Raw genomic sequence first — 22,562 nt, 5'->3', positions numbered from 1 at the left:
TCTTGTCTAATTTCAGTACAGTTAACACCAGCTTTATTTTGATAACAGTTTGCCTGGTGTATGTTTTATATTATTTTATTTTTAACACCTTTGTGTCATATTTCAGCAATGTCTCTTGTAAACAGCATGCAGCTAGATTTAAAAACAATCTGGTCTATGTCTGACTAAACTGATGAGTTTAATTTCTCATAACTGATGTATTTAAATTTATTACAATTATCATTTCTAAATATCGTTTCTATTTAACTTCATTTTTCAAGTTGTACCTTTAACTTCTTTTTTCTCCTTAACAATCAACTGAATTTTCTTCCCTTTTCCCCTTTCCATTGAGTCAGATGTTAATCATTCTATATTTAATCTTTTGGTGGATCCCCTTCAGATCATAACTGTACAGCTGACATAATTAAGTCTAAAATTCATCCTTAATTAAACAATACTAGGACCTCTGAATATTTAAATTACTCCTGGGTTAACAGGTATTGGATAATTTAGTTCCACACTGTTATACTGCCAACTGATCACTTTTGCTGCTATAACTGGTTTATACAGTCACAGGCAATGACTGATTAGTTATACTCACATGCTAAGCTATCTTTCCCTCACACTACATTTTGCATCTCATTCTTACTTTCTAGGTTCAATCATCTTCTTCTTGAAACATACACTTTAATTGTTCTTTCAGTGAATATATTTGTATTAGTTTGCTGGAAATGTCTTGATTTTACATTCAATCTGAAATAACAGTAGAATTAGACATAAAATTCTAGGTGGACAACTATTTTTTTCTTAATTCTTTGAAGGTATTATTCTATTACCTTTTGTCTTGTACTACTGCTGTCAAGAAATGTGTTGTCAGCCTAACTGCAATGCCTTTGAAGGTTCAGTCTGCATCGTGAAAGTTGCAGATATGGGGAGTTCGCTGTACTACACCATTTTATATAAGGGAGTTGAGTGTGTGTGGATCTTTGTATTCAGGGGTTCCTGTAACCAGTCCCCCATAGATACTAAGTATGACTGTATTCTGTGTGATTATCTGCTCAGATCTTTTGACTTCAGCTACTCCACAATGTTTTAAAGTATACATTTGTTTTTATCAATGTTCTGGAAAATTCTGTCATTATCTTTTCAAATACTGACTCTTTTATTCGTTGTGGAACTCATGTTCAGCATATATCGGACCTTCTAATATTATCTTTATCTTTTCTCTTTAATATTTTCCATCTCTTCATCTCTCTGTATTGCACTCTGGAGAAATTCCTCACACATGTCTTGAAGTTAATTCTTATCTAGGTTTAAGTTGCCTAAACACCTATCTAAGATTTTTATTTTATTTTTAATTTTTAAAAGATTTTAAAATTTAATGGTTTCATATTTAGATATTCAATTTGTTTTTTTCAACTTTGTCTTTAAAAAAAATAGAGGTTTGTACTTTTCTCATTTTTAAATTTCTTCTTTTCATCCTTTAATCATTTTCAAATACTTTATTTAAAATTTCTATCTATGTTTCTATTATCTGAAACTCCTTGAGGTTATAGTCTTACTGCTTGTTGTTTCTACTGATGTTTCATCATGCAGGATTTGTTTTGAGAGTTTTGAGGGCTCTGTGATTATGAACTGAACTGAACTGATTTTCAGTGGTACTTCACTTTTGGGACTTCTACGACATCTGGGTTGAAAACAACCAAACCCTCTGGAGGGGTTTTGGGTTTCCTTCTGCCAGGCACTCAGAAATATACCCCCTACAATTTTGGAGTTCTGAGACAACACAGGAACTATATCTGAACCCTGGACTTCCATGGGGGAAAGCTTTTATCAGAAGAATGACTCAGTTCCCCTACCCATGGCCCAGTTAGAGACTCTTCCTCGTCTTTTCACTAAGGAGTAAACATTTGAGGGATCCATTTGTTTATTCATGTGGCTGTCCCAGGTCCATTTTCTGCCTTGCATGGGCCCAAGGCTTCAACTTCTATCTTACTCTAGCTGTTAAAAGACAAGGTCCTTAAAAAGTAAGACTGGTAAAGCTCCTTAAGGCATCAGCAGGTTCAGTACACCTAACACTCTGGTTTTCCTTCTTCATTTTGGCCTTGGAGAGTCCTCTTACTGCCTAGTAAGATCAGTAAAGCATTTAAAAGAATACTTGTTGGCCCCTACCTCCCACCATTTTGAGGTACTATCCAGTGGAATGATTTCAAATTGCCCAGTATACTGTATTCTGGGAACTATGATGTTCTCAGGTTTTAGACTTAAATGGCATCATGTTATGTTAAGTCGCTTCAGTCACGTCTGACTCTTTGCGAACCCAAGGACTGCAGCCTGCCAGCCTTCTCTGTCCATGGGATTCTCCAGGGAAGAATACTGGAGTGGGCTGCCATTTCCTTCTCCAGAGGATATTCCCAACCCAGGGATCAAATCCAGATCTCTTACATCTCCTGCATTGGCAGGCGGGTTCTTTACCACTAGTGCCACCTAAAAAGCCCAAATGGCAGCACAAGTAATGCTAATTCAGCCTCCTTTACAGTAACTCCAATCTCATGAAAGATCAACTGAGAGGAGACTGACTGCCTTTTCCCTTGAAAAACCAGGAAAAACAAAATACAAGTTTTTAATTCCTATTCTACCGCTTACTAGTCATGTGATCTTGGGCAAGCTCCTTATTTGAAAGTGCTTTGTTTCCTTAACTACTAAACCAAAATAATAATTCTGACTTCATAAAGTTAACGGTGGGTATTAAATGAGATAGCGTATATAAACCCCAAACATACTGCAGGCACTTAAAAAATAGTCTCCTTCCTTCCTCTCTGTTTAGAAGATGGACCTTATGGAACTCCATAAGAATAGCCTTTAGATTTATATTACATTTTATATGTTTTACTAACAAAAAATGTTTAACTTCTTAATAACCCCGTGAGGTAGACAGAAATCCACATTACAGATGAGGTCAAAACTGATTATCAGTAGAGAAATAAGAAATCCCCAAACCCAGAAATCCTACCTTACAATCTAGTATTTATCTGGGGGTAATTACTGCTTCATAAGGTACTTTAAAAATCCTTCTGCTGAACTAGTTTCTGAAAAGGCATCCTCAGGCCATAAATATAATACAGACATTAGAGGCTCAGTAATTGAAAGGATGTACGCATTTGACCTTAAGTAATTTGGAGCTGGTGATAGCTGAGGAACACCGTACCTTGTGGAAAATCCTGATGGGAGCCATCTCTGCTCCATTTAGCGTCTTCAAAAGGAACATGGGCCAAGAAGAAGCATTCAGCCGAAATCCTGCAGCAAACATAATGGGCAACAGATTAAAAAATACATCTCAAAGGGAATTGCAATACCAAGTTTTCCCTTGGGAATCCAGCTACCCCTGCCACAACCTATGCTGTGATAGTTACACAGACTGTTAAGAAAGGACTAAAAGGTTAAGCAGAGAAAACGCCTCATTAGACAGATGAGAAAATGAGGCACATAAGAGGGAATGTAACTTGCTCAAGGTCATGTTGCAAAGGTAGTAGTGAAGTCCCCAATCACGTTTCCTGACATCAAGACAAGTATTATAGAACGTAAATCATAATGCCTGAAAAGTTTCCTTGAAAAATCCAAAATAGATGTGTGATAGGAATAACAAATACTTAGAAATGATCTAGACAGTACAGTGTGAAAGGGGATATAATAATCTCTTAAGAAGAAACCAAATATGTCTGATAAATCCAATACAGAAGTAAAACTTTGTGGTTTATCTCAATATAAACACGCTTTCACTCTCTCACTTTCTCTTTCCCCCTCTCTCACACATACACAGAATACAAAAAAAACTTTTGGATATTCATTTTTACTTAACGAAGGATCAGACTTCATGATGAAGATGAAAGGGGTCAACATATTCAAAAATATTCATTTTCCAAAAGAGTCAAAGGAAGCCTAGGGAGGTTAACTGTCCACTGTCATTCCTTAATGACAAGTCATTGGAAAAGATCGTGATGCTGGGAAAGACTGAAGGCAAAACGAGGAAGGGGGAGCAGAGGACAAGATGGTTAGACAGCATCACCAACTAAATGGACATGAATTTTAGCAAACTCTGGGAGACAGTGAAGAACAGAGGAGCCTGGTGTGCTACAGTCCATGGGGTTGCAAAGAGTTAGACATGACTTAGTGACTGATCAATGACAAGTCAAGAATATACTATTTAATTAATAAATTGTAAAAGTAGGATCATTATCATATTTTCCAATTAGAGCTCCAAGTGCTCTCTTCAATTTGACTTCAACCTTCTATCTTCAGATACCAAAATCTAGTGCTTTCTGATAGTCTCCCAGTCGACCTCAGCTCTCCCGTTCCTGAAAAAGGACAGACAGGCTGAACCACAGCTGCACAGCTGGAAACAGCAACAATAATATCTGATTACTGTGTACCTCACTGTGGGCCAGATACTGTGCCAGGCACTTTCTACTGGTTATCTAATTTAATCCTCAAGACAACCTAGTGAGGTAGAAATTATCTTCATTTTATAGATGAGAAGAGAGGTATACACTGCTTAAGATTTCAAAGTGAACAAATGACAAAGAAAGGACTGAAACCCAGGCAACCTGACTGTTGAGCCCATGCTCTTATCTACTATGCTAAATTATCAATATGCATGGGAAATGGAAAAGGAAGAAGCAGCTTTTGGGATTAAGTATTAATTAAGAACTATAATTAAGTTAAAGGGGGGTGTGAGAAGAGAGAAAAAAATGGGAATAAGAAAAGAGGTACTACCCCATATGATTTAAATGCTTAGTCTCAAAGCTGGCTAGGCTAAATGGGGTTTCCCAAGGTCAGGAGACTTCTTGGGCTAGCCCATTCTTATCAACAGTGGAGATAGCAATTTGTACATTCCTATCAAACTGATACCACTTCCTTTTTTGCCTGCCTAGCCTTTTTTCCTTTTGCAAACCATCCCCACCCCGCTCCAAACCCTAATTTTAGGTGATTTGGTGGGGATGTCTGCAGTGGGTTCTACCTACCTACCTGGCTATGAAATGCAAGATAACGCCATTTAAGAGAATCACATTCCCTTTAGACCAAAAGTACGTTATGTATGTCTCAAATTGGCTCAACTGTTTTCTGATATGATATGCATGTTGGAGAGCTTTTTTTTCTCTGAGATCATAGTTGTAAGGGTGTTTGTAGATTTGGCACTGCTAACTAGAGAATATAACCGAGAATAAAGCCAACGCAGAGCAGAAGATGGAGAGACACGAGAGTATTTAAAACAACTCTCCTTAAGTCAGGAAAGGGCTGAAGCAAGCCAAACCTAAGCAGATCCGCCATGAAGCGTTCACTACACCTAAAGATAAGGCACAACTGTTCTAGAGAAATGTTCCCTGCACCTTTGTAAAACAGAGGAATAACACAATTAGAAAATTCAGATTCATGCCCTCAGTTCCCAACAACTAGAGTGCCTCACCATGTAATTCCCAATTCAATTTTTCAGAAATGGGTTACTGAGAGGCTTCTATCTCACCTGGTACTTGAGCTAAGAAAAAAAAAATCATCTCACTCTGGAAACCCTTATTATAATAATAGCTAACATGTATTGAATGCTTATCATGTACTACTTTACATGTACTACCTTCTCTCAGGATATTTCAAATAATACCATGAGAAGTACACTATCATTACCCCTAGTTTGCAAATGATGAAAGAGAAACTCAAGAGAAGTAGCTGGTCCAAGGTAGTAAGTGGTGGAAACAGATTCTACTACATAATGGTCTTACTCCAAACCTCATGTTATTAACTATGTTCTCCTACCTCCTAGCAAGCTTCTTCAAGAGTAGAAGGGCAAAGAAGAAATGCTGCCAACTCAATTACTGAGTACTTTATCCCCCAACCCCCAAGGTGATGTGGGACCCCTCCAAATTCACACATATTCATAATCTGGTCTTGGGGAGTCACAGATGGAATTTAAACATTGAAAGGTTTTTCAGATACCAGATAGTATGAAGGTTTTATATTGCAGACAACAAAACTGCAGTCCAGAGAGGTTAAGAAACTTGTTCATAATCACATAAGTTTTCCTCCAGTTAGGCTGGAGCCCTAGGACTTTTCATGTTTCTCTTTCACTATACCATGCTGCTTCCCACAGAAAACATTTATTCTGCTCATATTACGTGCTAGCCTCCAAATGCTAAGTACTTTTAAATGGGCTATCTCATTTAATCACTTCTACAGCTCTGTGAATTTGGTATGAGAAAAGCAGCACTGGGTTTGGATCCAGGCTGCCTAGATTCAAATTTAGCTCTGCTACTTAGCTGGTGTGTGACATCCGGGAAATAATAAGGTCCCTTTCTGGCTTTAGTTTCCTCAACAATAAAGTGGGATAAGACGAGTAACTACTTCAATGGGTTGTTTTAAGGATTAAAATAAGTTGATATAAATACACATGAAGCACTTAAAAAGATACCTGATATATAATAAGTATTAAATAAATGCTGGCTTTAACTTTGACTATTATAGATAAAAGACTGACCTAGTCAATAGCAGAGCAGATTTAAACCGGACTCTTCTGTCTCCAGAGCCTTCATTATTAATCAGCACATTAACGTCTTCAAGCATTTAATCACTCAGTCCTACCATGCTCTCTCTCTTGGTAAAAGAGTTGGAGTTGTATATTTGTGCAAAAAGGAAAAGGAAAAAACAATAATTTGAGGGTCTCCTCAAATTAAACAATAGCGTTCAAGAAAAAGGCCAGGTGGGTAAGAAATCTTACCCTCTAAAGTGGGAGTAGCTCAGGCTCTGGCCACTGGTTCTCTCTTCTTTGGTCTGTACTCCTTTCCCATCAATGATGACTGCCAATTTATATCTCTAACTCAAACCTCTGTTCTGAGTTTCATGCTCGTATTTTCAACCACCTTATTTTATAATTCTCCTTGGATGCCAAGAAATCTCAAAATGAGTGAGTCTAAAACAAAACTCTTGATTTTACAACCCCCTTTCCTCTAGTCACCTCATCTGGATTCATAGCATCAGTAATTTAAACCCAGGTTCTGAGACCAAAAAGCCTGGAAGTCACTCTTGGTTCCTCCATTTCTACTGTCTCTCAAATACAATTAATCAGCAAGTATTGATGGTCGTTACATTGAATATATCCTAAACCAAACCATTCCTTGCCATTCTATATTTCTCCCCCACTAACACCCTAATCTAAGCCACAGTCAGACTCTGCCCATCCTATGACAACAGCTTTCTAACCATTCTGCTTCTATTTTTGCCTCCCTACTGTCTATTTTCCACACAGCAATCAGAATGATATGGTTATGTTTCTAAACATAAAAATCAGATCACATCACTCTTATGCTTACATCTTATACCACAAAATAAGTCTAAAGTCTTTATGTATTTAACAAAACTTACAAGATCTGGAACTTGCTTATGTCTTATAATTCACCTCCTATTTCTCCCCTGCCCTTTGAGTACTGGTCTTTCTATTTCCCAAGCACACCAAGCTGTGTCCCTCTGCCTCAAACACCCTTTCCTTTTCTCAAATCTTTTATTAGTTCTTTGCTGAAATATCACCTCTTCAGAGTGGCATTCCTAGACTACTCTACCTCAAATAGCCTCATAGATCCTGCACGTTATTATCCTTAGCTTTCATCAGTGCCTAAATTTTCTTTTTTCCATGTAATGTGTGTTTTTTCTAACCAGAATATAAGCTCCATAAAAGTTTTACTGAACAAAGGAAAAAAATCTCCACTTATTAAATGGGTGCCAGTATCATGTTATCCCATTTAATCCTCACAAAAACCATGTGTGGCAGAGTTTATTAATGATCTGGCAGGTCACCTGAAACTGAAGGTTAAAAGTCAAGGTAAAGCAACTTATCATTGGCCACACAACTAAACTAGTAATATTATAAAGCCAGGTCTCCAATTCTGACCCCAGCCGTTTGCGAGTGTTCTGTGCTTACCTCAGCTTTCTTTTACAAGTATTTATAGACAACCAGTTCCAAAGAACTTTCAGATGCTCCTGAGACTGTTGGATTACTGAATAAATTAAGGTTCGTCTGCTTAAACAGTGATCTGAGCAAGCTCTGGACTTCAATGTAGATAAGCAGCTAGAATCTAATCGCAGTTCATGCCCTCTGGTGGCAGGTAATAGAACAGCACTCATACCAGGAAGCACATGTACATGTGTACATGTATGTAAGGCTCCTCTGGGAGGAGAAAATGATTTGAGAATCATCTTGACAGTTATAGAGTCTAAAGCTACTCTAAGTTATTAGACTCTATGGCTCTCTAGATGATTCACAAATCATTCTTCTCCTTCCAGAGGAGCTTTACATACATGTACACATACAAATACATGTCGAGAAACATGCCACTCACTCACTCATAACGTTGGACAACTCACTTCCCTTTCCCTGTTTCTGTATTCATCAGCAGATGACACGACTAAAGCAGTGCTTCCAAACTGAGTTTGGGTGGGCTAAATCTAAATTATACCTCAAGAGTGAGAGAAACGAGAGCTGGGAGAGAGAGATGCTGAACAAACTCTTCCTGAGTAAGAAGTGAATGTTCAGCCAGGTAGTATTTGGGAAGGACTTCTAGAATTCCTTTTGGTTCTGCCAGGATGCTGTCACCACTTTGCTACTCTACTCTCATATACACACTCAAACACAAGTTAATACAGAATTATTTAATTGGGGGTGGTTGTGACTAGTCTTGAGATAAGTGTAGGTAAAGATGGGTCAGGCATTATTCAATGTCAGGGGCCTTTCTGCAGAGAAGACAGTTCAGTGAATATTTTTAAAATTACCTTTATCACGTAAGTATTTAAGATACAATAGTTAAAGTTACTTCTCTCTAAAATTTTACCCCTTCTATCAATTTCTAGAAACAGAGTTCAAATTTCCATAGCCATAAGTGAGATGTGCATCTTTTAAAATCCCCCTTTTCACTGACAGACTCTGGAGGTTATTAACCATATGAGAAGACTGACTAGTGTTGGGAATATAAAAGAGTTCCTTTCAAGTCAATGTCCCCCACACACCAGAGTATGTGATCAAGTTTGCTGAACAGGTAGTTTATACTGAGATCCTGACACAATTGACCAGGGGCCTCACTAGAGGCCAGCTCCGATCTAGACTAGGGACTCTCAAATTGGAACACTGGAATCCCCTGGGGAGCACTAAAGAACACATTATACTACCCCCAGAAATTCAGATTTAATTGATATGAGGTAAGGCCTAGGCAGTGAAGTTTTTGAGAGCTGCCTAGGTGGTTCTAACTGGCAGCCATGTTTGAGAACTAGTGATCCATAGAGTCATGGTTAGAAGAAACAACCTCAGACTAAGTATAGAGTGGACCATCAAAACAAGGTGCTGTGAGGAAAACTGACATCATCTGAGAATCATTCTACCTTTTCACCTGGAGGACTCTACAATGTTCCTATGTGAACAGGACACACACACATACATACACACACAGAAACCACACAAGATTTTAATAGAGAAGAATGGTCTCAAGAGCAATGCTTCCCAAATATAAACCAGCTGTGTCAGAGTCTCGGGAGAGCCATTTTACCATGCAGAATCCCAAGCCCCATTACTTAGAGATTCTGATTCAGGAACTCTGGGGAGAGGTCTAGAGGAGGCCTGGGGAACATGAACACACACACACACACATATGTGTAATTATATTCATAATTTATTTAAAATTTTTTATTTTGAAAAATTTTAAACCTAGAGAAAAGTAGCAAAAACAGTACATGAACAAACTATGCACCCTTCATCTAGGTTCAGCAACTAAATAATACTTCACCACAGTTGCTTTCCATCTATCCACACACACTTTTCCTCTGAACTATGTGAAAGTTAGAGACATCATGATACTTCACCTTTATATATGTCAGGACATGTGTCCTGACAACAAGGACATTCTCCTTTAAAACTGCAATATTATCTTATCCAAGAAATTCAATTAAAAATATTCTCAACTGTCCCCAAATCTTTATAGCTATTTCATTTTAAAATACACCATGGATTACATACTGTATTTGGTTGTCATGTATCTTTAGTCTCCTTTAATCTACAATAGATCAGTTGCCTTTTGTTTTTCATGAAGTTCCTACTTTTGAAGTGTCTGAGCTGTTTTATAGAATGTCCCACAATTTGGATTTCTTTCTGATTGTTTCCTTATAATTACATTCATGCTAAATAGTTTTGACAAAAATACTACACAAGTGATGTTGAGTACTTCACACTTCATTGCTTTAAGAGGTATATATAATGTTTGTCTAATCACTGATGATACTAAGTTTGATCACTTGTTAAGGAATGACTGACAGATTTCTTTATTGTAATTCCCCCTTGTAATTAATAGATAATCAGTGGGGAAAAACTTCGGGACTATGTGAATATCCTATTCTCCAATAAGCATTTTTTTTTTTTTTAGCATTCATTGATTGTCTTGGTCTGAATTCATTAAAAGGGTGATTGCCAAAATGATAACTTTCTATCATTTTTAATATTTATTAGCTAATACTCTGCAAAGAACTTTCTCTGCAACTTTTTCTTTTCTAGTGTTTCAGTAGGGACCCATGGTGCTACTACTATTGTATTTTTGTTTTTATTATCCTTTTTGATGGTTATATTTTTCCAGTTTCGGTTAGCCAAAGTCTCTTTAGGCTGGCTCCTATATCCTTTTGATATGTACCCATCATTCTTTGAAACTGTTTCCTGGCAAAATAAGATGCTCCAGATTCACCTGTTGCTCAGTCTTGAAATTAGCCATTGCTTCAAGGAGTCATGATTCCTTTTAGTGGAGAATGGGATTTAGAAATCAACTAACTTGGAAATTTGGATATATACTCCTCACACTGCTGAACAGCCATTGTTTCTAGGCCTTTCAATAGACGGAGCTTGGAACATATACATACATACACATACACATTACCATCTTGGAATATATACATATACATATATAAACATGTATATGTTCTAAGGGAATATGTATATGTTAATATATATGTATATTTTAATATGTATATAAATATAGATTTATATACCTATTTTAAGCAAAGAGTTGATAACATACCTCCAATTCAAATCCTACACTGCAAGGTTCTTCCTCATCTTCTCCTATTCCATATTTTGTATCTTATTTACTCATTCTATCTATCTTCCATACAAGCAAAATAGTTTCAGATTATTATGGTGAAACCACTAACATTATTTTAAAAAAGTCAGAATTTCATTTTCCTTTGAAATATGTCCCAATGAGGGTGTACTGTAAGGGTTCTAATTGTTGGAATTTTTTCAATGTGGCTATGATGATTTGATACAGAGTTCAGTTTGTTTCTGTTTATCAAGTTTAGTCATATACTAAAAGTTAGCCAATTTTAGTATATGCCTGTTCATCTATTTTTGATTTAATTTTATGTAATAAGTAACACACTCAAATAATGCAAAAGTCAAAAGAATATAAATGAGTATTCTCCAATAAGTCTCTCATTTCTATTCTTTCCACACTATTCCCAGACACTCCCCATAGGTAACCTTTTCATTATTTTCTCGTTTTAATAGTCCAGCGTTTCCTTTTATAAAAATAAGTATATAAAATATATATGTTCATGTACATTATATATATGCATGTGTGTATACACATATATTTCCCCTTCTCTTTCTCAAAAGTAAATGGCATTAAGTATGTTCATATCAAAGTGTAATTATCACCATCATGTATTTCCAGAATTTTTTCATCTTCCTCACATGAAACTCTGCCCATTAAACAGTAACTCCCCAGTCCTTTCTCCCCTCTCCCAGTTCCTTGCAAACGTCATTCTTTTTTCTATAAGTACTCAGTGGAATCATATAGTATTTGTTCTTTAGTGACTGGCTTATTTCATTTAACATAGTATCTTTAAGGTTCACTCACACTGTAGCACGTCAGAATCTCCTTCCTTTGTAAAGCTGAATATTCTACTATGTGTATATACCACATTTTATTTATTCATTCTTCTGTCAATGGAAACTTGGGCTGTTTTGGCCTTTTGGATATTATGAATAATGCTGCTAAATATGGATATAAAAATATCTCCTTGAGTCTTTGCTTTATACTCTTTTGCCTATCTACCCCAAAGTGGAATTGCTAGATCATATGGTAATTTTACTTTTAACTTTTTTTGTGGAAACACCATATTGTTTTTCATAGTGGCTATGCCATTTTTCATTTTGAATACTCAGCAATACACAAAATTCCAATTTCTCCACATCCTCAACAACACTTGTTATTTTCTATTTATTTGATAATAGCCATTCGAATGGGTGTGAAGTATTATCTCATTGTGATTTTGACTTCCCTAAATGATTAGTGATATAGAGTATCTTTTCATGTGTGTATTGGACATTTGTATATCTTCTTCAGAGAAATGTCTATTCAAGTTCCTTGCTTATTTTTCAATCAGGTTGTTTATTTGTTACTGTTAAGTTCAAAAAGTCTTAAAAAATATATTCTGGATAGTAACCCCTTACCAGATATATCATTCACAAATATTTTCTCCCATGCCATGAGTTCCCTTTTCACTCTAACATGTTCCTTTAATAAACAAAATTTTTAATTTTGAAGCAGTCAAATATAAATATTATTTTTCTTGTTGCCTGTGTTTTTGGTGTCATATCCAGACACCACTGCCAATTCCAATGTCATGAAGCTTTTCCTCTATGTTTTTTTCTAAGTTGTATGGTTTTAGCTCCTACATTAGGCTGTTGATCCATTTTGAATTAATTATTATATAATGGTGTACAGTAAAGGTCCAATTTCACTCTTTTGCATGTGGATATCCAGTTTTCCCAATATTCAGCATACAATATTGTATGTTGAATTGGTTTATGAAAGTTGGAAAAAATAATAGCTTTATCGTGGTGAAACTCAATTATACAATTTTATCTGATTCAATGGTTTTTAGAGTTATGCAAAGATAATTCTATTGGCTTCCCTGGTGGCTCAGATGGTAAAGCATTTGCCTGCAATGCAAGAGACCTGGGTTCGATCCCTGGGTCAGGAAGATCCCCTGGAGAAGGAAATGGCAACCCACTCCAGTACTCTTGCCTGGAAAAGCCCATGGATGGAGGAGCCTGACAGGCTATACAGTCCATGGGGTCGCAAAGAGTCAGACACGACTGAGCGACTTCTCCTCTCTAAAGATAATTCTACCTAATTTTGGAAGATTTTTATCACTCTTCCACTCTCCCTGTTTTCAATTTATCCCAGTCCCCGGAAACCACTAACCTCTCTGCCTTTTTAGATTTGCCTATTTTCTCCCATCATGTGGGCTGTCTTTTTACTTCCCTGACAGTGTCTCTGGAAACACAAAAACTTTAAATTTTGAGGTCCATCTATCAGTTTTTTTCTGTTGTTTGTGCTTTTGGAGCCAGATCTAAGAAACCACTGCCTAATCCAAAGTCGTGAAGATTTACTCACCATGTTTTAAGAGTTTTAGATCTGTTATCTACTTGCAATTAATTTTTGTATATGGTGTGGAAACAGCAACCCACTCCAATATTCTTGTTTGGAAAATCCCATGGATGGAGGAGCCTGGTAGGCTACAGTCCATGGGGTTGCAAAGAGTCGGACACGACTGAGTGAATTAAAAAAAAAAAAAAACAACAACAATGTTGTGGAGGTGGGGTCCAATTCCATTTGTTTATATGTGAATATCCAGTTGTCCCTGTGCAGGTTGTTGAAGACCCTGCTGAATTATCCTGGCACCTTTGCTGAAAATCAACTGAGCATAAATGTATGGGTTTACTTCTAGACTCTCAAATCTAATCCTCTTATCTATAAGTCTATGTTCATTTTATGCCAGTACCACAATGTCTTGAGTACTGTTGCTTTATACTAAGTTTTGAAATCAAGAAATGTGCATTCTCATGAGTCTGCAGAGTTTTGTTAAAATTCATATGACTTTCTTCCTTTGCTATTTTAATATGGTAAAGTTCATTAATGATTTCACTAAACTTAAATCTTTTCATTCTCCCAAAACCCCTACTACTTGTTTTGATGAACACTGTTTTAAATATGTTGAATTCTAATTCCAAACATTTTATTTAGGATTTTTATAATAATACTCATACATGACGATGTGTGTGGGTGTTTAAATCAGGTTTAAGTATCAAAGTTCTACCTGCATGTAAAAAGAATTTGGATATTTTCTTACTTTTTCTATGATCCAGAAGTACACTGTCTAACACCGTAGTCACCAATCACATAGGTTTTCAACTTTAAATTACAATTAAATAAAATTAAAAATTCAATTCTTTAGTTGTAGTAGCCACATTCCAAGTGCTCTACAGTTACATGAGGCTGGACAAGTGTCATACTGGACAGCAAAGACACAAAACATTTCAAACATCATAGAAAGTTCTGTGCATATCACTGAGCTACAACAACTTAAGAAGAATTGAGATTATCTGGTACTCAAGGTTCTGTAGGATTTCCCTGTAAAATAATCTGTACATAGTGCTTTGATGTAGGTGTTTTGACAACATGTTTTCTATCAGTTCAGTTCAGTCGCTCAGTCATGTCCGCCTCTTTGCGACCCCATGAATCGCAGCTCGCCAGGCCTCCCGGTTCATCACCAACTCCCGGAGTTTACTCAAACTCATGTCTATCGAGTCGGTGATGACATCCAGCCATCTCATCCTCTGTCGTCCCGTTCTCCTCCTGCCCCCAATCCCTCCCAGCATCAGGGTCTTTTCCAATGAGTCAACTCTTCGCATGAGGTGGCCAAAGTACTGGAGCTTCAGTTTCACAATCAGTCCTTCCAATGAATACCCAGGACCAATCTCCTTTAGGATGGACTGGTTGGATCTCCTTGCAGTCCAAGGGACTCTCAAGAGTCTTATCCAACACCACAGTTCAAAGTCATCAATTCTTCAGCACTCAGCTTTCTTCACAGTCCAACTCTCACATCCATACATGACCACTGGAAAAACCATAGCCTTGACTAGACGGACCCTTGTTGGCAAAGTAATGTCTCTGCTTTTTAATATGCTGTCTAGGTTGGTTATAACTTTCCTTCCAAGGAGTAAGCGTCTTTTAATTTCATGGCTGCAATCACCATCTGCAGTATTTTGGAGCCAAAAAAATAGTCTGACACTGTTTCCCCATCTATTTCCCATGAAGTGATGGGACCAGATGCCATGATCTTAGTTTTCTGAATGTTGAGCTTTAAGCCAACTTTTTCACTCTCCTCTTTCACTTTCATCAAGAGACTCTTTAGTTCCTCTTCACTTTCTGCCACAGGGTGGTGTCATCTGCATATCTGGGGTTATCGATATTTCTCCCGGCAATCTTGATTCCAGCTTGTGCTTCATCCAGCCCAGCATTTCTCATGATGTACTCTGCACCATGCATAAATAAGCAGGGTGACAATATACAGCCTTGACGTACTCCTTTTCCTATTTGGAAACAGTCTGTTGTTTCATGTCCAGTTTATACTGTTGCTTCCTGACCTGCATAGAGGTTTCTCAAGAAGCAGGTCAGGTGGTCTGGTAGTCCCATCTCTTTAAGAATTTTCCAGTTTATTGTGATCCACAAAGTCAAAAGCTTTGGCATAGTCAATAAAGCAGAACTAGATGTTTTTCTGGAACTCTCTTGCTTTTCTGATGATCCAGCGGATGTTGGCAATTTGATCTCTGGATCCTCTGCCCTTTCTAAAACCAGCTTGAACATCTGGAAGTTCACGGTTCACATATTGCTGAAGCCTGGCTTGGAGAATTTTGAGCATTACTTTCCTAGTGTGTGAGATGAGTGCAATTGTGTGGTAGTTTGAGCATTCTTTGCAATTGCCTTTCTTTGGGATTGGAATGAAAATGGGAGCTTTTCCAATCCTGTGGCCCCTGCTGAGTTTTCTAAATTTGCTGGCATATTGAGTGCAGCACTTTCACAGCATCATCTTTCAGGATTTGAAATAGCTCAACTGGAATTCCATCACCTCCATTAGCTTTGTTCATAGTGATGCTTTCTAAGGTCCACTTGACTTCACATTCCAGGATGTCTGGCTCTAGGTGAGTGATCACACCATCATGATTATCTGGGTCATGAAGATCTTTTTTGTACAGTTCTTCTGTGTATTCTTGCCACCTCTTCTTAATATCTTCCGCTTTTGTTAGGTCCATACTGTTTCTGTCCTTTATCGAATCCATCTTTGCATGAAATATTCCCTTGGTATCTCCAATTTTTTTGAAGAGATCTCTAGTCTTTCCCATTCTGTTGTTTTCTTCTATTTCTTTGCATTGATCGCTGAGGAAGGCTTTCTTATCTCTCCTTGCTATTCTTTGGAACTCTGCATTCAAATGGGAATATCTTTCCTTTTCTCCTTTGCTTTTAGCTTCTCTTCCTTTTTTTTAATTAGTTGGAGGCTAATTACTTCACAACATTTCAGTGGGTTTTGTCATACATTGATATGAATCAGCCATAGAGTTACACGTATTCCCCATCCCGATCCCCCCTCCCACCTCCCTCTCCACCCGATTCCTCTGGGTCTTCCCAGTGCACCAGGCCCGAGCACTTGTCTCATGCATCCCACCTGGGCTGGTGATCTGTTTCACCATAGATAATATACATGCTGTTCTTTCGAAACATCCCACCCTCACCTTCTCCCACAGAGTTCAAAAGTCTGTTCTGTACTTCTGTGTCTCTTTTTCTGTTTTTGCATATAGGGTTATCGTTACCATCTTTCTAAATTCCATATATATGTGTTAGTATGCTGTAATGTTCTTTATCTTTCTGGCTTACTTCACTCTGTATAATGGGCTCCAGTTTCATCCATCTCATTAGGACTGATTCAAATGAATTCTTTTTAACGGCTGAGTAACATTCCATGGTGTATATGTACCACAGCTTCCTTATCCATTCATCTGCTGATGGGCATCTAGGTTGCTTCCATGTCCTGGCTATTATAAACAGTGCTGCGATGAACATTGGGGTGCACGTGTCTCTTTGAGATCTGGTTTCCTCAGTGTGTATGCCCAGAAGTGGTATTGCTGGGTCATATGGCAGTTCTATTTCCAGTTTTTTTTTTTTTTTTTTATTTCCAGTTTTTTAAGAAATCTCCACACTGTTTTCCATAGTGGCTGTACTAGTTTGCATTCCCACCAACAGTGTAAGAGGGTTCCCTTTTCTCCACACCCTCTCCAGCATTTATTGCTTGTAGACTTTTGGATAGCTAGCTTCTCTTCTTTTCACAGCTATTTGTAAGGCCTCCTCAGACAACCATTTTTCCTTTTTGCATTTCTTTTTCTTAGGGATGGTCTTGATCCCTGTCTCCTGTACAATGTCACGAACCTCTTTCCATAGTTCATTAGGCACTGTGTCTATCAGAGCTAGTCCCTTAAATCTATTTCTAACTTCCACTGTATAGTCATAAGGGATTTGATTTAGGTCATACCTGAATGGTGCAGTGGTTTTCCCTACTTTCTTCAATTTAAGTCTGAATTTGGCAATAAGGAGTTCATGATCTGAGCCACAGTCAGCTCCTGGTCTTGTTTTTGCTGACTGTATAGAGCTTCTCCATCTATGGCTGCAAAGAATATAATCAATCTGATTTCAGTGTTGGCCATCTGGTGATGTCCATGTGTAGAGTCTTCTCTTGTGTTGCTGGAAGAGGGTGTTTGCTTTGACCAGTGCATTCTCTTGGCAAAACTCTATTAGCCTTTGCCCTGCTTCATTCCATACTCCAAGGCCAAATTTGCCTGTTACTCCAGGTGTTTTCTGACTTCCTACTTTTGCATTCCAGTCCCCTATAATGAACAGGACATCTTTTTTGGGTGTTAGTTCTAAAAGGTCTTGTAGGTCTTCATAGAACCATTCAACTTCAGCTTCTTCAGTGTTACTGGTTGGGCATAGCCTTCAATTACCATGATGTTGAATGGTTTGTCTTGGAAATGAACAGAGATCATTCTGTCGTTTTTGAGATTGTATCCAAGTACTGCATTTTGGACTCTTTTATTGACCATGATGGCTACTCCATTTCTTCTAAGGGATTCCTGCCCACTGTAGTAGATATAATGGTCATCTGAGTTAAAATTCACCCATTCCAGTCCATTTTAGTTCGCTGATGCCTAGAATGTTGACGTTCACTCTTGCCATCTCCTGTTTGACCACTTCCAATTTGCCTTGATTCATAGACCTAACATTCCACGTTCCTATGCAATATTGCTCTTTACAGCATCGGACCTTGCCTCTATCACCAGTCACATCCACAACTGGGTATTGTTTTCGCTTTGGCTCCATCCCTTCATTCTTTCTGGAGTTATTTCTCCACTGATCTCCAGTAGCATATTGGGCACCTACTGACCTGGGGAGTTCCTCTTTCAGTATCCTATCATTCTGCCTTTTCATACTGTTCATGGGGTTCTCAAGGCAAGAATACTGAAGTGGTTTGCCATTTCCTTCTCCAGTGGACCACATTCTGTCAGACCTCTCCACCATGACCCGGCCGTCTTGGGTGGCCCCACACGGCATGGCTTAGTTTCATTGAGTTAGACAAGACTGTGGTCCTGTGATCAGATTGGCTAGTTTTCTGTGATTATGGTTTTAGTGTGTCTGCCCTCTGATGCCCTCTTGCAACACCTACTGTCTTACTTGGGTTTCTCTTACCTTGGACGTGGGGTACCTCTTCACGGCTGCCCCAGCAAAGCACAGCCACTGCTCCTTACCTTGGACGAGGGGTATCTATGTTTTCTATAGATCTGTTTAAACACTGTGATGCTCCTAACTAGCTTTTATGGCTTATTTACTTATTGCTCCCTTTGTCATTTCTACTTCTGTATATCTGCTCTAATTGCTTTTTTTCTTCATTAGGCTAACTAGTGGTTTGTATATTTTGTTGATGCTTTTTCCAAAGAACCAGCACTTTGATCTTCTGCTTTTCTATTTTCTACCTCATTAATCTCTTTTTATCTTTATTTTTTCTATTTATGTCTCCTTTGTATTTTCTTTGGGTTATAACTTTTTCTAGCTTTCTGAATTGGGAACTTAAATTTTTAATATTCATCCTTTCATTTTTATTTATGACAGGTATTTAAGGCTACAATTTTTTTTCCAGTCACCCCTTTGATTGTATCTCAGACTTGTCATGTGATGTTTATTATCACTATGTTTTAGGAATTCTGAAATTTTGGCTTATATATCTGTTTTCCAAACAAAAATTGTTTAAACAAAGAGCTTTAAATTTCAAGGTGGAAGGACATTTGTCATGGTATACAGTTTGGTATGCATACATACATACACATACACACACACACACACACACACACACACACACGATCTATCTTATTCATTAAAGCCTTCAGCAGCTTTACTTTTTGTACTCTTAGCCTGTCTTGAGAGATGTGTGTTAAATATCCTATTAGTGTGTTTGTCTATATTACTTTGTATCTACTGTAATTTTTATTTTATGAATTCTACCAAGTCTAATGGGCTTCCTGGGTGGCTCAGTGGTAAAGAATCCAACTGCAATGCAGGAGATGTGGGTTTGATCCCTGGGTAGGGAAAAATCCCCTGGAGAAGAAAATCGCAACCCTTTCCAGTATACTTGCCTGGAAAATCCTCTGGATAGAGGAGCCTGGCGGCCTACAGTCCATGGGGTCACGAAGAATTAGACACAACTTAGTGACTACACAACAACAACAACAACCATGTCTGATAACACAATTGTAACCTCTGCTTATCTAACTTATATGCAGAATACATCATGCAAAATGCCAGGCTAGATGAATCACAAGCTGGAATCAAGATTACTGGGAGAAATATCAACCACCTCAGATACGCATGATACCACTCTAACAGCAGAAAGTGAACAGGAAATAAAAAGCCTCTTGATGAGGGTGAAAGAGGAGAGTGAAAAAGCTGACTTAAAACTCAACATTACAAAAACTAAGATTATAGCATCTGGTCCCATCACTTCATGGCAAACAGAAGGGGAAAAAGTGGAAACTGTGACAGATTTTATTTTATTGGGCTCTAAACTCACTGAGGACAGTGACTGAAGCCACAGAATTAAAAGACACTTGTTCCTTGGAAGAATAGCTATGACAAACCTAGACAGGATATCATAAAGCAGAGACATCACTTTGCTTAACAAGGTCCGTATAGTCAAAGCTATGGTTTTTCCAGTAGTCATGTACAGATGTGAGAGTTGTACCGTAAAGAAGGCTGAGCACCAAAGAATTTATGCTTTCAAGCTGTGTTGCTGGAGAAGACTCTTGGGAGTCCCTTGGACTGCAAGGAGATCAAACCAGTCAATCCTCAAGGAAATCAACCCTGAATATTCATTGGAAGGACTGATGCTGAAAGCTGCAGCTCCAATACTTTGGTCACCTATGCAAAGAGCTGACTCATTAGAAAAGACCCTGATGCTAGGAAAGATTGAAAGCAAAAGGAGAAGTGGGTTGCCGAGTAGGAAATGGTTAGATAGCATCATTGACTCTGGACATGAACATGAGCAAACTCCAGGAGACAGTGGAGGACAGAAAGGCCTAGTGTGTTGCAGTCCATGGGGTCACAGAGAATTGGGACATAACTTTGTGAATGAAGAACAACCAACCTCTGCTACTATACTGTTTGAAGTTGCTTCATACATTATTTGTCATCTTTTACTTTTAGCCTTCCCGACTCACTTTATTTTAGGTATGTCTCCTGTACAGTGTAAAGCTGGATTTGACTTTGAGCATCAATCTGAAATGTTTTAACAGGTGAGTTAAATGTAAATGTTCGTTTACATTCTGTATACTCTGTATAAATTATATATTTGTTCTCAACTCTATCACAGTATGTTTTATTTACTGCATTTTCCATAGTTCATCTCTTTGTGTCATATATTTCTCGACCACTTTGTTCTTTTGGTATTGAGGAAGTACGGGTATTTTGTTTTAAGTGGTGATCTTTCTATTAACATACTTTATAATGTCCTTAATTCCCCCATTTCCTCATTTAGGCTACTACTATATGATTGGTTTTAAATGATATCCTTTGACCCCATCTGAAGATATTACGGAAGGAAAGGGACTTGCTTTCTGGTCCCACTGCATTTGCTGGCTGGCTTCTGCAACACTCCCGTCTCCTTGGTTGCCCGTGTCCTGGAGCACCAGACAGTAAAGTATCCAGTGGCCAGCAGCTCCGCCTCCACCACCTTCTCCCATCTTAAATGGTTTTGTAAGAGTTTCTACAGAGATACACAGCTCTCCATGAACAGCCTTCTCCGCACCACAGAATGCAAATTCTAGCAAGTTCCACTGCTGTGGCACTAGTGATTTCTCTCATCCAGTGAGCAACTGCGCCCCCGCCAACACAGCTTACATCTCAGGCCTGAGATGGGGGAAGGGAGGCTCTTCCTTGGGCTGTCTATCTCGGCCCCAGTGTAGTGGCTTCTCCTTAGGTCTGCTCTTCATATATTCCTTAGAGTTCTCTGCCTTTTGACCAGCCAATCCCTCACTCCAACTCTGTTAGAATTAACAATTTCAATAAACTTTCTGTGTTCCATCTTCACTGGACCCAGACTGGTACCATACTATTCTACTCTTGTCCCTACCTTTGTTTTTCTTAGATATATCATCTGCTATTTGGATGAAGCTCTTTCCATAATTGATTTAGGAAGCAGTTAGGGGTCACAATATTTCCCATGTTCTTGAAGGTTGAAAACTCTTTCAGTGTAATCTCAGCACTTGAAAAAACAATTTATCTAGATATAAACCTGTCTTTTCATTTTCTTTCCTCAAATTTCTTAATAATGCTCCTCTGTTTACAGTCTTGCTTTGCATTTTGCTGTTGAAAAGTATGATGTAAACCTGACTTTCTTTGCCTTGAAAATAATTTGGCTGTTTTGCTGGAGGCTTAGATGAATTTTTCTTTATTCATAGAGTATAATTGTTTTACTAGAAAAGGTCTTAGAGTTGACAATTTTCCAGGAATAAGGAAGGCTTTTTCAGTATGAAGGTTCAGGTGCTTTCCCATTTTTGGAACATTTTCTTACATTACAGTTTTAAGTATTAACCCTATTATCTGCTTCAGGGAATCCAAATATACATGTACACATACATATACCCAGAGGACCTTTTTTGACTACATTCTATATCTAACAGTTCCTTTCTGATACTTTTAAACCTTTTCTTCTAACATTTAGTTTTATTCTCTTGACTGTTTTATTTCTTTTTTCAATGTCTCTTATTATATTTTCAGTTGAATATATTGTCCCAATGGGTACCTTGGAATTGAGATTATTTTTCTTTCTTCATTTTTTTCCCTTGAGTTTGCACAATTCTATTTTCACATCTTCCTATTTACTGCGCATTTCTAGTCTATTTACTGTGCATTTCTAGTCTGACTTAAAATTTATGATTCAAGGTATTGTTTTTTGTAGCTGTCAATACTTATTTAATTCAAGATGGGTCATTGTGCAACAGTTTTCCTCTGATTAGTCACTGATTTTTGGCTTACAATTTTCAGTAGTTAAAATGGTTTTATCTTCTACTTCTGTTTTTCTTCAAGTTTTTTTTTTCATGTAGAAGTTTTTTATGGATGTTGACT

At 37.8% G+C, this 22,562-nt stretch overlaps 1 protein-coding gene across 14 annotated transcripts in view; it reads right to left on the bottom strand.

Moving 5' to 3' along the window:
- Positions 1–22,562, bottom strand: part of SCMH1 (Scm polycomb group protein homolog 1) — a 208,562-nt gene that overhangs the window by 85,951 nt on the left and 100,049 nt on the right. For all 14 annotated transcript variants that reach the window (XM_043878676.1, XM_043878678.1, XM_043878682.1 and 11 more), the window contains one exon: positions 3,188–3,276. In XM_043878676.1, coding sequence (XP_043734611.1) covers positions 3,188–3,276 — 89 coding nt within the window. The remainder of the gene's footprint in view (positions 1–3,187; positions 3,277–22,562) is intronic.

This window comes from Cervus elaphus, chromosome 20, assembly GCF_910594005.1.
Source record: "Cervus elaphus chromosome 20, mCerEla1.1, whole genome shotgun sequence".
Classification (NCBI taxonomy): domain Eukaryota; kingdom Metazoa; phylum Chordata; class Mammalia; order Artiodactyla; family Cervidae; genus Cervus; species Cervus elaphus.
The sequence above is the reverse complement of the archived record's forward strand: the minus strand, read 5'-3'. Positions and strand labels throughout refer to the sequence as shown.